At 32.9% G+C, this 13,828-nt stretch overlaps 1 protein-coding gene across 3 annotated transcripts in view; it reads right to left on the reverse strand.

Annotated features, from left to right (window-relative positions):
• Positions 1 to 4,634: 4,634 nt before the first annotated feature.
• Positions 4,635 to 13,828, reverse strand: part of DYNC1LI1 (dynein cytoplasmic 1 light intermediate chain 1) — a 67,645-nt gene continuing 58,451 nt past the window's right edge. The window contains exons 5-14 of one of the 3 annotated variants that reach the window (XR_015740340.1): positions 13,152 to 13,321; positions 12,613 to 12,706; positions 11,640 to 11,775; positions 11,095 to 11,206; positions 9,552 to 9,611; positions 9,397 to 9,441; positions 8,018 to 8,138; positions 7,661 to 7,822; positions 6,661 to 6,776; positions 4,635 to 5,415 (exon numbers count right to left, since the gene is read on the reverse strand). Coding sequence is in view for 2 of the 3 variants with exons in the window: in XM_026717765.2 (XP_026573550.1) it covers positions 5,303 to 5,415; positions 7,661 to 7,822; positions 8,018 to 8,138; positions 9,397 to 9,441; positions 9,552 to 9,611; positions 11,095 to 11,206; positions 11,640 to 11,775; positions 12,613 to 12,706; positions 13,152 to 13,321 (1,013 nt within the window). In the remaining variant the exon portion in view is untranslated. Of the gene's footprint in view, positions 5,416 to 6,659; positions 6,777 to 7,660; positions 7,823 to 8,017; positions 8,139 to 9,396; positions 9,442 to 9,551; positions 9,612 to 11,094; positions 11,207 to 11,639; positions 11,776 to 12,612; positions 12,707 to 13,151; positions 13,322 to 13,828 lie in introns of those variants that run through there. The other 2 variants (XM_026717765.2, XM_087917751.1) reach the window with 2 other exon arrangements.

Consider the following 13,828-nt stretch of genomic DNA (forward strand, 5'->3'; position numbering starts at 1 on the left):
AAAACCACAAACAGTGTTTTTGTCTCCAGTGTGTGTATACTCTTGGGCCCACTCTCTCTCTCATTTGCCTGCCTGGCTTGACTGCTGCTGCATACTCTGCTTGGGGGTTTATCCCCAAACACTAACATTGGTTATGGGCCCAGCAGTGTGCACAGTCTAACTAACCAGGATATAGCAGTGAGAGCTGGTGTGAGTTGCACATTACTGTAAATACAAACTGTTTGTTAAATAGTTATTTTTCACAAGAGCAATGGCACAAGTAAATTTGCCACATCTGTCCATGATATCCAGACTAGATGGAACAAACTATGTTTCATGGTCAATGAAATGTAGTTTACTTCTACGAAGAGAAGGTTTGTGGGACATAATAACAAACCCACCAGATGTATCAAACTTAAATCCTAATGATGAAGAGGATTATAAACTGATATAAGATTATGAACGAAAGAATGAGCAGGCTTTGTGCATCATAGGTCTCACCCTGTCTGACCAGCAACTCATTCATATCCGTGGAGAGGAAAAAGCTGCAGACTGCTGGGAGAATCTCAAAAGGATTTATGTTCGAGACAGTGTAGGAGCTCATATCAATCTTACACGGAAGCTGTTTAGAACACATCTTGAGATAAATGGAGACATGTTAACTCATTTAAACTGTATGAAAAGCATTTTTCAAGAATTACAAGAAAAAGAGCTTATATTTAATGAGTTGCAACAAGTATACATCATACTGTCTTCTTTGGATCGAAGCTTAGTTTTGAAACCATTTAGCCTATTTGCAGGCAATATTTTACTCTTATCTTCACAGCAGACATTACAACGCAAATATTTATCACAGGGTTTTAACCTTATTCCATCAGATAACTCTACTGTACGTTTTAGCATTTTAAAATTTACATGCCCCAAACGCCTATGCAATAAATGGATACATTCATTATGAGGCTTTATATTGTTAAATACAGTCTGTGCCTCCCCTTTCTTACTATCTTACTATATTTAAAGCTGCAGTTACCTTTTTGTTATCTTTTTCCAGTATGCACTTATTATTCTTAAATGTAACTACATAACTTAGTTTATCTAATACTCTTACAGAAAGTAAGTTCATCTTTAACTGTGGTACATACAACATTTTTATATTCTGGTTTAAACACGGACAATATGCAATACCTTCACCCTTGGCCTTGAGGTGCCAGCCATTCGCGAGTGATATATGCTGAGAGCTTGTAGACATTTTTATAAACTTTGTCTTATCTCTCGTGATGCAGTGGGATGCACCACTGTCCACCACCCATATATCATTCTTCACATCACAGTTGCTAAACATGGCTAGTTCAAAGGATTTCTTTGGCTTCTTTACATTCTGACTTTTTCCTTTTCTGCAGAATCTTGCCAAATGTCCTCTGCCTCCACAATTAAAACACTTTTTAATTATGTATGCCGTTGAAGATAAATTCTCTTCTTCCGGGTGCTTTACTTTACATAGCTGGTTTCTTTCAAGCCTTGAAGATAATTTCTCTTCTTTATTAGGCTTATCTTCTCTCAGCTGGTCACGTTCACTCCTTCTTCTGGCTTCTTCTAATAGCCTGCCGGTAATCTCAGTTACTGATAAACTGTCTTTTGGCAATACTTCTAAAGCAGTCACAAAATCATCATAGCTTCGATCCAAAGAAGACAGTATGATGTATACTTGTTGCAACTCATTAAATATAAGCTCTTTTTCTTGTAATTCTTGAAAAATGCTTTTCATACAGTTTAAATGAGTTAACATGTCTCCATTCCTCTCAAGATGTGTTCTAAACAGCTTCCGTGTAAGATTGATATGAGCTCCTACACTGTCTCGAACATAAATCTTCTTGAGATTCTCCCAGCAGTTTGCAGCATTTAACTCTCCACGAATATGAATCAGTTGCTGGTCTGAGAGAGTAAGTCCTATGATGCACAAAGCCTGCTCATTCATTCGTTCATAGTCTTGTATCTTTTTGGCATCCTCTTCTACATTAGGATCTAAGTTAGATACATCTGGTGGGTTTGTTATTATGTCCCACAAACCTTCTCTTCGTAGCAGTAAACTACATTTCATTGACCATGAAACATAGTTTGTTCCATCTAGTCTGGATATCATGGACAGACTTGGCAAATTTACTTGTGCCATTGCTCTTTAGATAAATAACTATTCAACAAACAGTTTGTTTTACAGTAATGTGCAACTCACACCAACTCTCACTGCTATAACCTGGTTAGTTAGACTGTGCTCACAGCTGGGCCCATAACCAATGTTAGTGTTTGGGGACAAACCCCCAAGCAGAGTGCACAGCAGCAGTCAAGCCAGGCAGCCAAATGAGAGAGAGGCTGGGCCCAAGAGTATACACACACTGGAGACAAAAACACTGTTTGTAGTTTTTAAATAGTTATTTAATTCACACAGAGATTAAGAAGTGTCATTCAGTCCATATGTCAATATCCAGTATATCCATCCAGTTACCTAGTCCATTAACAGTAAATACAATGTCTTTATCTGCTTGTAAATCTTCTCCTCCCGATACCTTTCTCTCAAAGACAACGCTGAGTATGCACAGCTCACCAAGTAAACAGTCCTTTTGTTCAATAGAAATGGTATCTTGCACAGTAGCCAACAAACAGACGTCTCATACAGGAGTAAAACAGCAGGCAGTAGAGAGACCAGCAGACCAGCGACCAGTAACACCAGGAAGCAGTAACCAGGAAGTGTTACGTCTCTCTCACTGCCTTATTACTGCTGCTTGCAACCGCACCCTTAATTATCAAATTACATTGCAGTTTTTGGTGCTTAAAGCTGCAAACACTTAAACCTAGGTTTATATATTTATTCACCCAAACCAGTTGGAGTATTCATATACCCAACATAATGTATAAAAAATAAAATAAAAAAATAAGAAACAAGTATATACAATGACACAATAACTGTTAATGGAAATGAAATTTTTGTATTTTTTGTTTTAAAGAATAAATTTTTTTAAAAAAATAAAGTTAAACGCAAGCAATTCAACTTTTAATATATAAATGCCTGGAAAGATACATTACTTATCTCATCTGTAGTATAAACTGGTGTACATCTTTAAATGCACACCAAATGTTCATACTGTGTTTATTTCGTTCAAAGATTCGATTTATTTCATTATAACTGAAGAAAACTTATCTAAAGAATCTTCTGTAAATATGTTTCTTGTTGGGAGTATGTCTTCTTTTAGCAGTTAGATCTTAATGATGTAAAACAATTGTAGTTTAAGTTTACTTCATCCATTTTTTAAAGCAAAAGTTAATAAAAAAGCTTATTTGACAAATGATTTTTAAAAAAAAGTATTATTAGAAATGCCAAGAAAAATCCTTCAAGCTGATTACTTATTCAAAAAATTGTTGTCTAATAACATAGAATATATTCAAGTGATCTTAATGTTGCATGAATTTTTTAAAATAGTGCTTTCATGTTTGTTACAATGCTTTGTGGGGATCTGTATTTTTCTTCCCTTGCTGACATAGGCCAATGAGTTGTGCTGTACTATCATGTAATTAAACTATGCTCTGGATTTCTTAAACATGAACCAAATACTGTATGGCACATTACTTGTGAAAGGTAGAAGAATTTCATGAGACACTGCTTGAGGAAGGAGGAATCCAAAGGAGATGCTTAAAAGCTTATGGATGAAAAAACAATTACTACCAACCTGCCTTCAGTCGAGGACTTGTATACTGCATGAGTCAAAAAGAGGGCTTTGAAAATATTTACAGATCCTCACATCCCGGACATAAACTGTATCAACTCCTATCCTCAAAACGATGCTATAAAGCACTGCACACCGGGACAAATAGGAACAAGGACAGTTTTCCCCGAATGCCATCACTCTGCTAAACAAATAATTCCCTCAACACTGTCCAACTATTTATAAAGTCTGTATTACTATTACTGTTAATCTTCTCATCACTCCTTATTACCCATCCCCTCCCACTTGTGACTATATGACTGTAACTTTGTCGCTTGCATCCTTACCATTTACTGTATATTGACTGTCTTCTGGTATGATTTGATTGCTTATTTGTACCCTATGACTATTATTAAGTGTTGTACCTTATGATTCTTGACTTTTGACATATGTTTCTTTTATGTATAACGGAGAGCATTTGCACCAAGGCAAATTCCTTGTGTGTCCAATCACACTTGGCCAATAAAGAATTCTTCTATAGTATTCAAAGTACTTCTATACTGTAAATAGTCTAGAAGACAACATTATAAGTTAATTTATTAAACTAAAAGAGCTAGTTTGATCAGTTTGTCTAGTGGTTAAGGGACCAGGCTAGAAAGCAGGAGACTGTGAGTTCAAGTCTTGTCTTAGCCATAAAAGCCAATTGGATAACTTTGAGCCAGTCACTCTCTCTCAGGCCAGTCCACTTAACAGGGTGCTTATTGTGGGAAGAATAGGAGATGGAAGGTATAGGATATATTTGTTGCTTTGAGTTATTTTTAAACATAATGAAAATGGGATACAAACAAATAGACATGACTTTCTCAAAAGCAAAGAAATAGGCACTACAAAAACATGCTGAAATCTGTATGAAAAGTTTTAAATGAGATTTCTACCTAAACAAAAATAAATATTAAGGCATTAAATGTAGGACAAATCTAAGGATTTTATTTTTATTAAAGTGAGAATAACATTCACATGTACTTTTAAAATTATTTTTCAGAAATTTAGAATTCCAAAGTGCCCATGCCAATAATTTGAATGAATCCTCAATACTGCAGCACTTAATTCAAATAGTGTAATGCAATTAGATTTCAAATGAGATCAGCATAACTTGAAATCATATTCCAAACAGTGTTAACATTTAAGTTAGTTTATTGATGGTGTCCTAAAGAATAATGGTTTATTTACCCTTTCTCCACAAAATTGCAAAACTGAGGTTTTGTAAAACTGACTTAAAATGATAATTCAATATAAATTAAATGCCCATATTTCTTGCATATCATTTTGCCAACTCTTCAAGCAGCTTTATGATTTCAAATGATTAAGTGGACACCTTCAAATTTTCAGAATGGCACTGACTTTAAGGAATAAGCATATTTGAATGTCACACTGAATTGTGAATTGTGTATTACATTGTGTAATAATTTTATATATACAATTTCCTTTTACAATGTTCAGCAATACAACAGATATCTGTTTGTTCTTTTCTAAAATTATTTCAGTTTTCCAATTCCAGTCATTGGACGAAGAGGCAAAGTCAATTAAATTATCCCATAAAACTGAATAAATTGATATATTTGGTGACTTCAAGATGCCCCACCTTCTGTGGGGGACATAGCAGTTGTTGGAGAAACCAAATCTGGTTTTTGTGAGATTCTATCCAATTCAGCTTGAACATCAGTCAAAACAGGCTTTTGTCCTATTAAAAACAAGAAGTAATAATGTTTTAAATAATTTTCTATGCAAGCATTGTATGTCAAATGTTTTATTACAGAATTTGACATTATTGTTTCTACATATTTTTAACTAATACTAAAATGCATTTCACATATTTTTTTCAGATTGAAAATACATGCTGTGGACTTACTTTCATAAACGTAATCTTCAGTGGTGGGCTGCTGTTTGGTCGAACTGGTTCGGACGAACTAGTAGTTGTGATCACTGGCTGACCCCGCCCCCGCTATCCTTTCCATATATAACTTTCTGGTTTGTTCCCCCGCCCATGCTGCCTACCTGTGATCTGCACTGCACCTGCTGTTCTCACTGGAGCTGCCTGAGTAGATTAGCTGCATGTTTGAAGTTGAGTTTCAGCCCCAAAGAGGCGCATGCAAACGAAGTGAACAGGTTGTTAATGTGAGTGCAGCCCACCTCTGGTAATCTTGTAATAGTGTCTTTACCTTTTCTTTGAGGTGCATTGGCTCCCCCCCTTCTAAATCTCTTTTGTGAAACAAACTGCTTTCCCAAAGTTGTGTTCTAATAGCCATATTCTATTTAACAATTAAAAACCAATTTCAGCTCTAAGATACTGTCCGTAATTTTTGATAATGTTAAGGTAAAAATTGGTTCAAGCACATTTGAAGTATAAAATTTGCAGTATGAGATGATTGTTAATCTCTCATTACCAGTTATGGAATGAGGAAATTGACAAGGAAAAACTGGCAAAGTTTTAAACAAGTCTGAGAAGAAAAGATATTCCATAAAAACTCTAAAAAATCAGTATCACAAATAGCATGTCTATACTCATATATTAGGAAAGAATGCATTGATGACAGTAATTTCCTATACTAACTTCCTATCAATATACCTTCAAAATATTGTAAGAAAACAGACATATACATTATTCTTGGCTGAAGGAGAGGAAAATTGCCTGTAAAGATAAATAATATCTTATTCATTCCCATTGATACACAAAAGAACGGTAAGATGAAAGATATCTGCTTATGCCGTAGAATTAATAATTCCAGAATATGGAAAATATTAAACAATCAATAAAAATACTAGAGTATTAGCAATAGATAACTTTACTGTTACAAATGTAATACATTATCTGCTCTGATGTCAGTTTGCCATATCATAGTGTATCTCTCTCTGTCATAACTGTATCTAAACAGTCTTTATAATATGACTTGGAGAAAACAGAAAAAAATAGGAAATTAATATGCACCTGTCCTTTGGAACATATTGTCCTTGGAACTGAGGTAGACTCCAACCCTCCTGATCTTCTACAAGAGCTTTAAAGATCTGGCTCTGCCAGATAGCTGGTGGCTCCAATGAGAGAATCTTACAGTGGAGAGGGGTGATAGATTAATAACAGATCCCATCTGCCCCCACAATCCTATTTCTGTTTTTCCCACTTTTAATTTGCGGTGTAGTGTTTGGATCTTCACAGTATTATATTTATATCTTTTAGTTTTTGTTCAGGTTGTCATCAACTTTCAACAGTTCATTTAGTGACCATTCAAAATTATAATGGCAGTGAAAAAAGTGACATGATCATTTTTCACACTGGCTGTTGCAGCATGGTCATGTGATCAAAATTCAGGCACTTGGCAATTGACTCATATTTATGATGCTTGCAATGTCCCAGGGTCATGTGATCACCTTTTGGAATTTTCTCAAAAGCAAAAATAGAGATTCATTTAACTGAGTTACTAATTTAACAACTACAATGATTCATTTAACAACTCTGGCAAGAAAGCTGATAAAATAGGACAAAACTCACATAAATGCCTCAGTTAGCAATAGAAATTTGGGGCTCGATTGTGATTTTAAGTCAAAGATTACCTATATAGTTTTTATCTTTTTAAAATCATAAGCCACCCAGAGTTGCTTTGTGGTAAGATGGCACCTAATAAATTTTACAAATCAATCAATCAATCAATCTTGTTTTTTGTTTTGCCAAAACCACACACAGTAAGTTTCCCATACCACATCTTTAAGGCTTTAATAAATCCACAGGTTATAGGCAAAGACAGAGTTAAAACTCTGTGGAAGGATTTATAAGCTTGTACACTAGATTACTAGTAACAATGAGGAAATCAGCTAAAATACAAATCACTAAACATAAATGTTAAATCATTATATATATTTTTATACTGTATTTACAGTAGTTGATTGAGCATTTAATATGACTTCAATTAATCTAAATTCAGCTAAATTCTTACCTGATTTCTTTGCAGATGATGGCAGAGTACCATTGCTACCACTTCCAGTGCCTCCTACTCCTCCTGGACAACCCATGTTACTGGGTCCACCAGGTGCTCCAGTTTTCTTACTCAGCAAACTGTTGAAGAAGTTTGCCAATACTCCCTCACTTGTGGCTCCAGCTAAAAAAATTCCATGACACAGTGATAACATATTGTATTTCAATTTGAAATGTTTAAACATAATAAAATGTTGTTATACAATGGATACAAATATAAATAAATAAATGTCAATTATAAAGGCTTGCTTCATCAACTGAATATTAAACCAAAATCCCACACAATTACAAGAAATTAATATTATCTTCAGCGTTTTACCTTTCATACTAGGATCTATTTTTTTAGATACGGCAGGGATTGATGTAACACTGGTAACATTGGAGGTTACAGATCTGTTCTGTGTCCTGGGTGATCCTCCAGGGACCCTTTGTGAGGTATCCTACAGAGAACATGAACCTAATGTAAATCACTTATCTCATGGACATAAGATCATCTGGAAAATGTTTAAAATATTCTACTTTGATTATCTGCCTATAAAAAAAAACCTCTTAAGACTATAGTTATGAATCAGGTTATCTATAAATGATTATAATAAATGGCATTTCATTTCAGGTTAGCAACTTGGAAGAATGAAAATAATCAATTCCTTCCTTTTTCCTATAAAAAAGTTTTCTAAATTAAGATTTTTATCAGATGTTTTAACAAAGATTAGGAAATTTTATGCAAATACAAAAAAGAAAATGAGATTGTAATTTAAGGAGTATAGATTGATAAAATGAACAAGAATACATGATGATCACTGAACATACTTCAACGGATTAGGAAAACCTTTTAATCTGATACTTATTAGGAAGAAAAAACATGACGTTCATTATAAACTTCACTGGTCTATGACCAAAATAAACATTTGAGTGATTGACTGAATACTAACGTAAACCATCAACACCTGAATAACATTCGCAACACTGGTAACCCTTTGCTAAATATCTCAGTTTTGGCATATATCTCATTCTCAAAATCTAAAAATGTGGAGTTAATTTTCTCATAATTGATGTTCTGGGGTTATTTTTTAGAATGAAAAGTGATTCAGAATTATATAGTAAACCAGAGAATAAATGAAGACATAGAGGCCTTTTAAAATAAAATTAATCTACCACATTTAATTATACACCAAAATAACTATTATTTCCTCCACTATCTGAAATATTAAACCAGTAATTTAAAATGGCAAAAGGTAAATGGGTTCCCCATTAAATGCTATAAAGATTTATAGATCTTTTGGTACCAAAACTTTGTCAAGTTTGAAGAGATATCTGATAAGGAAAGTTTAGAAACAACTTTTAATCGCGCTTAGATTAGTTATATCAAAAGCAAGTAAAGATCACACACAGTGGTATTTATCATCCAATTTCATTGATTAATGTTGATACAAAGAATTAAAAAATGAAATGAACAAAAGATAGGATATATATGATTTAGCAAAACAATGTTTTACATTTACATTTACTCCACTGAATTCAAAAAAATGTTAGGTATGTACAGTTACAGAATATACAGTCTAAAAAGAAGCAAAAGATTGAAAATTTCAGGTGCAAAAAGCAGACAGTGAAATATTATTAGAAATATGCCACTCTACTACACTAGAACAAAACATTTGTAAATTATTAATACCAGTAAGTTAATTTTTTTTTACTAACCACTGGCCGTCCAGTTGTAGAAGGTGGCTGTTTGGCTAACAGGGTCTAAAAAACACAATCAAACATGCAACAGCATAAACATTTCATAAAACATATATATGAAAGTTAATTCAAATTAAAATACATTTTAATGATTGAAAATTAGAGATTAATACCTGTTGCTTCATAAGAAATACTTGATCATCTTCTGCTACTATTTCCTTTTCATGTACAAACTGTAACAACAAAAACTTATTAAAATGAGTCTAGTAAAATATGAGATACATAAATATTAGAAAGCTATCCTCCCACCATTATTGTGACCTTTAAAATATTTAAATCACCTAGGCCTCATTTAACCAATCAAATTTCCTAAATAATCTCTTATTTTTGTTGTTTATCATAAAATACTTATGACTCTGGGTTAAATTTCTCAAGGCAGTGGTTTTGCAAGTTCCAATTGCTAAGAATCTTATCCAGCTATCATGTAAATTCACAAATAACCAACACCTCAGTAGGTATCTATTTATATAAAAGCGAAATACCACTCATGCATCATCACAAAATTTCTAGAACCGTAAAGCCTACAAACTTGAAATTTGGCACATATGCTCCTCTTGGCTTCTAGGTGCTCACTGAGAAAGGATTTTTTGAAATGATCATCACAGCATTAGTATTTTGTATATTATTATTAATGCTCTGATGCTAAGAGTTCTACTCCCTCTCCCCACCTGAAAATAAATCTGTTCCAAATGCAAAACACAAGTAGAGGACAGGAGTTTCAGAGCAGCAACTACCTTTAGTATAGAACAGTTGAGCTAAGCCACGCTCAGGCTCCTTTATTTTTGTCTCCTTGTTCACACAGCAAATACTGTTTCAGTTTCTCAATTCTTTTACCCAATGACAGGACGCTAGCCAGATAAATATCAATGGATGCTGATAGGTAGAGGCTGATTCCCCAGCCCCATTTTCCTCCCCTAAAACTAAGCCCGACTACATAGTTTCATAGCGAAGCATGAGTATCGAGCTAGTCTAATATAACATAAGAACTTTCATATTCGGAGTTTAACACTCAACTGATTTTTGCACAGAAATGAGAGAAGCTCTTGCCTCCATGCTATGCTATGAGCTTTTTAAGAGATTATGGGTGTCTGGGCTATTATTTTATAAGTAAAATTTATGACAACATTTTATAACATCAATTTTATATCCTACTGAAAATATAGTTATGACGTTCCCAATCCTACTTTTGAAAGATACCATGGCTATGGATTGAATGATTGATGGATAGATTGATTTTATGTATTTCTATCCTGTTGCAATTCAAAAAGATTTCTCTTAGTTTACATAGAGTAATTTAGTTAAGATACCCATAGGACAACCTATAACCCCAACATTCATGAAATAAAAATAATAATAAACAGCATAAGCACAAAACACAATATCAAGTTAGTAGAAAATACAAAAATAAAGATGGGAAAGGTTCTCTAAAACAGCTCAGTTTTCAGCAAGTTTTTAAAAAAGATCAGTATTGTAAAGACCCTAACTTTGAAATTAAAATCACATCTTTATTAAATCATAATTACTTTGAAATATGATTCAGATTACAATCAAAAAAGGAATTTCAGTTTTATTTTAAATAGGTATCATATTATTTTTAAGATTTTCTAAGATTGCAAATAAACCAATATACTGACTTCTAATTATGTAAGCAATTACCTTTCTGACAGGTGGCTTTATAACAATATCTTCAAAGTTGTCACTGATTTTTAAAATCTGAAAGTTCTCTTGTAATATTCCTATCTTTTTTTCATTGTCCCACCCTGTAGGACTGAAAGCAAAACTCTATCAGACAAGATTTCAACTGTTCATTTTTCATTCTCTGGCATACAAAAATGCTTGTTTTTTTCATTAAATTTATTGAGTTCCTTTTGAAATTTAAAATAAAAAATTCACAATAAAAATTCACATACAAATGCACAGTTTATTTATTACTGTTTTGAGTATACTTTCCCCTCTTAATCCAATATAGAGCAATTAAATACTTCATTTGGAAGCCTTTTAAAATTTATAGGACAAAAATGCGAGGTTTCAGTGTGACAAGAAAAGCGTTCTTCTGTCTTAAACTTTTCCTCCCAGTGAATTCTAAAAATTTCAATTGCAGCAATTGGAAATCTAAATAAAAACTCATTGAAAACATTGAAAATAAGCAACAATATTTTAAAGAACTAGTTTTACAGAAATTCTATTACTAAATAACTTACATAAATACTGCATCTTTTTCCACAACAAAAGGAGGTATGTTGAAAGGAAATCCATACAATTTCTGGACAATATATTTATAAACTAAATTAATATTCTTATTCTCTTTTATTGAAGTGTAAATAAGGGCTGCACCATCTGAAATATTTGTTGAAGAAAACTCTACATTTTAATTTTTTGCAAATCTATACTTTGAAAATATTATCTTCTTAAAGATATACTGATATCCACCAAGCTTAAAAATCTATAGTTTCACAACTGCCAAATTTAACAATTTAATAATTTGTTATAAAACATGTTTTTATCATATAGATAGTATGCGTTTAGTAAGTGCCACATATATTCTGAACTGTTCAGAATTATGGCATGACATTATGGTGATAAAGCAAATTTGGGACTAATTTATGCATTTACAACCTTCTCTGATCTTTAAAGCAAAAGAAAGCTGAAGTAGGATCATAAATTTTTTTAGTGATCACTTATTTAATGACTAAGTTGCTGATTCCAATTGTGGACACTAAATAAGTACCATCAGTATTTACTTGTACACCAATGTACTGTATACCAATAAAACAAGAAAAATCCATTTGACCACTCATATAGACCTTTTATTCCTTCTTTTATGGCCTAGACAATTAAATATATAATTAATACTTTCCTGTTTTTGTTACACAAGACTTGAAAGTGACTAACTTTAGAATGAACATAAATAAGACCAACTTCAAATTATTATTCAACCATTTTTCTCCATAAAGTGATTAAAAGATAACTCCTGGTTTGATTGTTTGGAAAGGAAGGAAGAATAAAGGCTATATAAAGTAAAACGTCATTTATTGACATTTCAGTCTATAAGATCAAGATAGAATAATCTTATCACCTTAATCTTTTTTATTTCAGTAGAAGTTGGACAGCATAGAATGACCTTTACAATAATCTAATTTGAAAGTTAATGTAGGTATATCTCATAAAGGATACACTGTAAACAAAATTGTCGGATATATGACTGGATAAAGTCAAAGTGTTCGTCTCTGTAATCGTGTTCTTTTTCCAGAAGGTTAATGGCATCACACTAGAAATAAGTAAAATAATTACTGTTGGGGTTAATAATTGGTTATTGGGTTGGGATTAATGAACTGTAGAATATTGGGTAGGGGTGTAAATAGCTGTAGATAGTTGAGCTTAATGTAGAATTTTATTTTTACCTGTATGTCTAGAAACTCCCAATGGATAAAATAGTATACAATATTTACATTAATATACTGGATTTCTATTGTTTCTAAAATCATAATTAGCATCAATCTAAAATACATCTGAAGCCTACATACAAAGACATATAATCTTCACATTTACCAGTTTACAATATGTTGAAAGTAAGAGATAAGAAATGACTAAAAATAAGAGATTTTTTAAAAAAGCAATATATTATTTTCTCTTAAGGGTGTTATGAACCAATTAATTTAAAGGCTTAATTAAATTATTTGAAGACATATAGCTTCAATTAAAATGGAACAAACCTTTGTACAAACTACTACAACAGGAATGCCTAAGTTACATGTTAATGTATCTGCACTCAGAGGTAAAATAACACTATCATCTTTGTCTTCTTGCGATGAAGTATTTCTCCTTTGTGGAGAAGCTGGAAAATCTTCTCCTGGTTCTTTATATTCTTGGAAATCTCTAACAACTGGGAAAAAAAGAAAGAAAAGAGAGAAAAAGAAAATAAAAATAGATTATTTTCTTCCTAAACTCTGCATCTCTGTCAGAAATATTACAGGTAGCCCTTGACTTATTACTATTCACCAAACAATAGTTCAAATAACAATGGCCCGAGAAAGGGTGTAAAATGTCATATCTCTATCACTATATGAATGTTTGACAACCTGTTCATATTTACAAGAGATTCCCATGTAATCATTATCTGTAGTCCTCTCTGCTGGATCCCCCAGAATACCAGTGAGGAAGCTAGTAGGGAAGATTGCAAGTGCTGTGCCTTCCAAGAGGACACTCTCTGCTGTTCTGGGCTGGCTAAAAGAGTTGCCTGCTAAAGGATTTCAATTCTGTGCCGTCTGGGGTTTCAGCAATCCAAGCGAGTATGGAGCTGAAAACCTTTGGCAGGAGATCCTTTTGCTCTAAGTTGACTGAAAAAAACTGCAAGAATTTCAGTTCTGTGCTTGCATGGATTGTTGAAATC

Source organism: Pseudonaja textilis, chromosome Z (genome assembly GCF_049901715.1).
Source record: "Pseudonaja textilis isolate UNSWEBS1 chromosome Z, rPseTex1.2, whole genome shotgun sequence".
Taxonomy (NCBI): domain Eukaryota; kingdom Metazoa; phylum Chordata; class Lepidosauria; order Squamata; family Elapidae; genus Pseudonaja; species Pseudonaja textilis.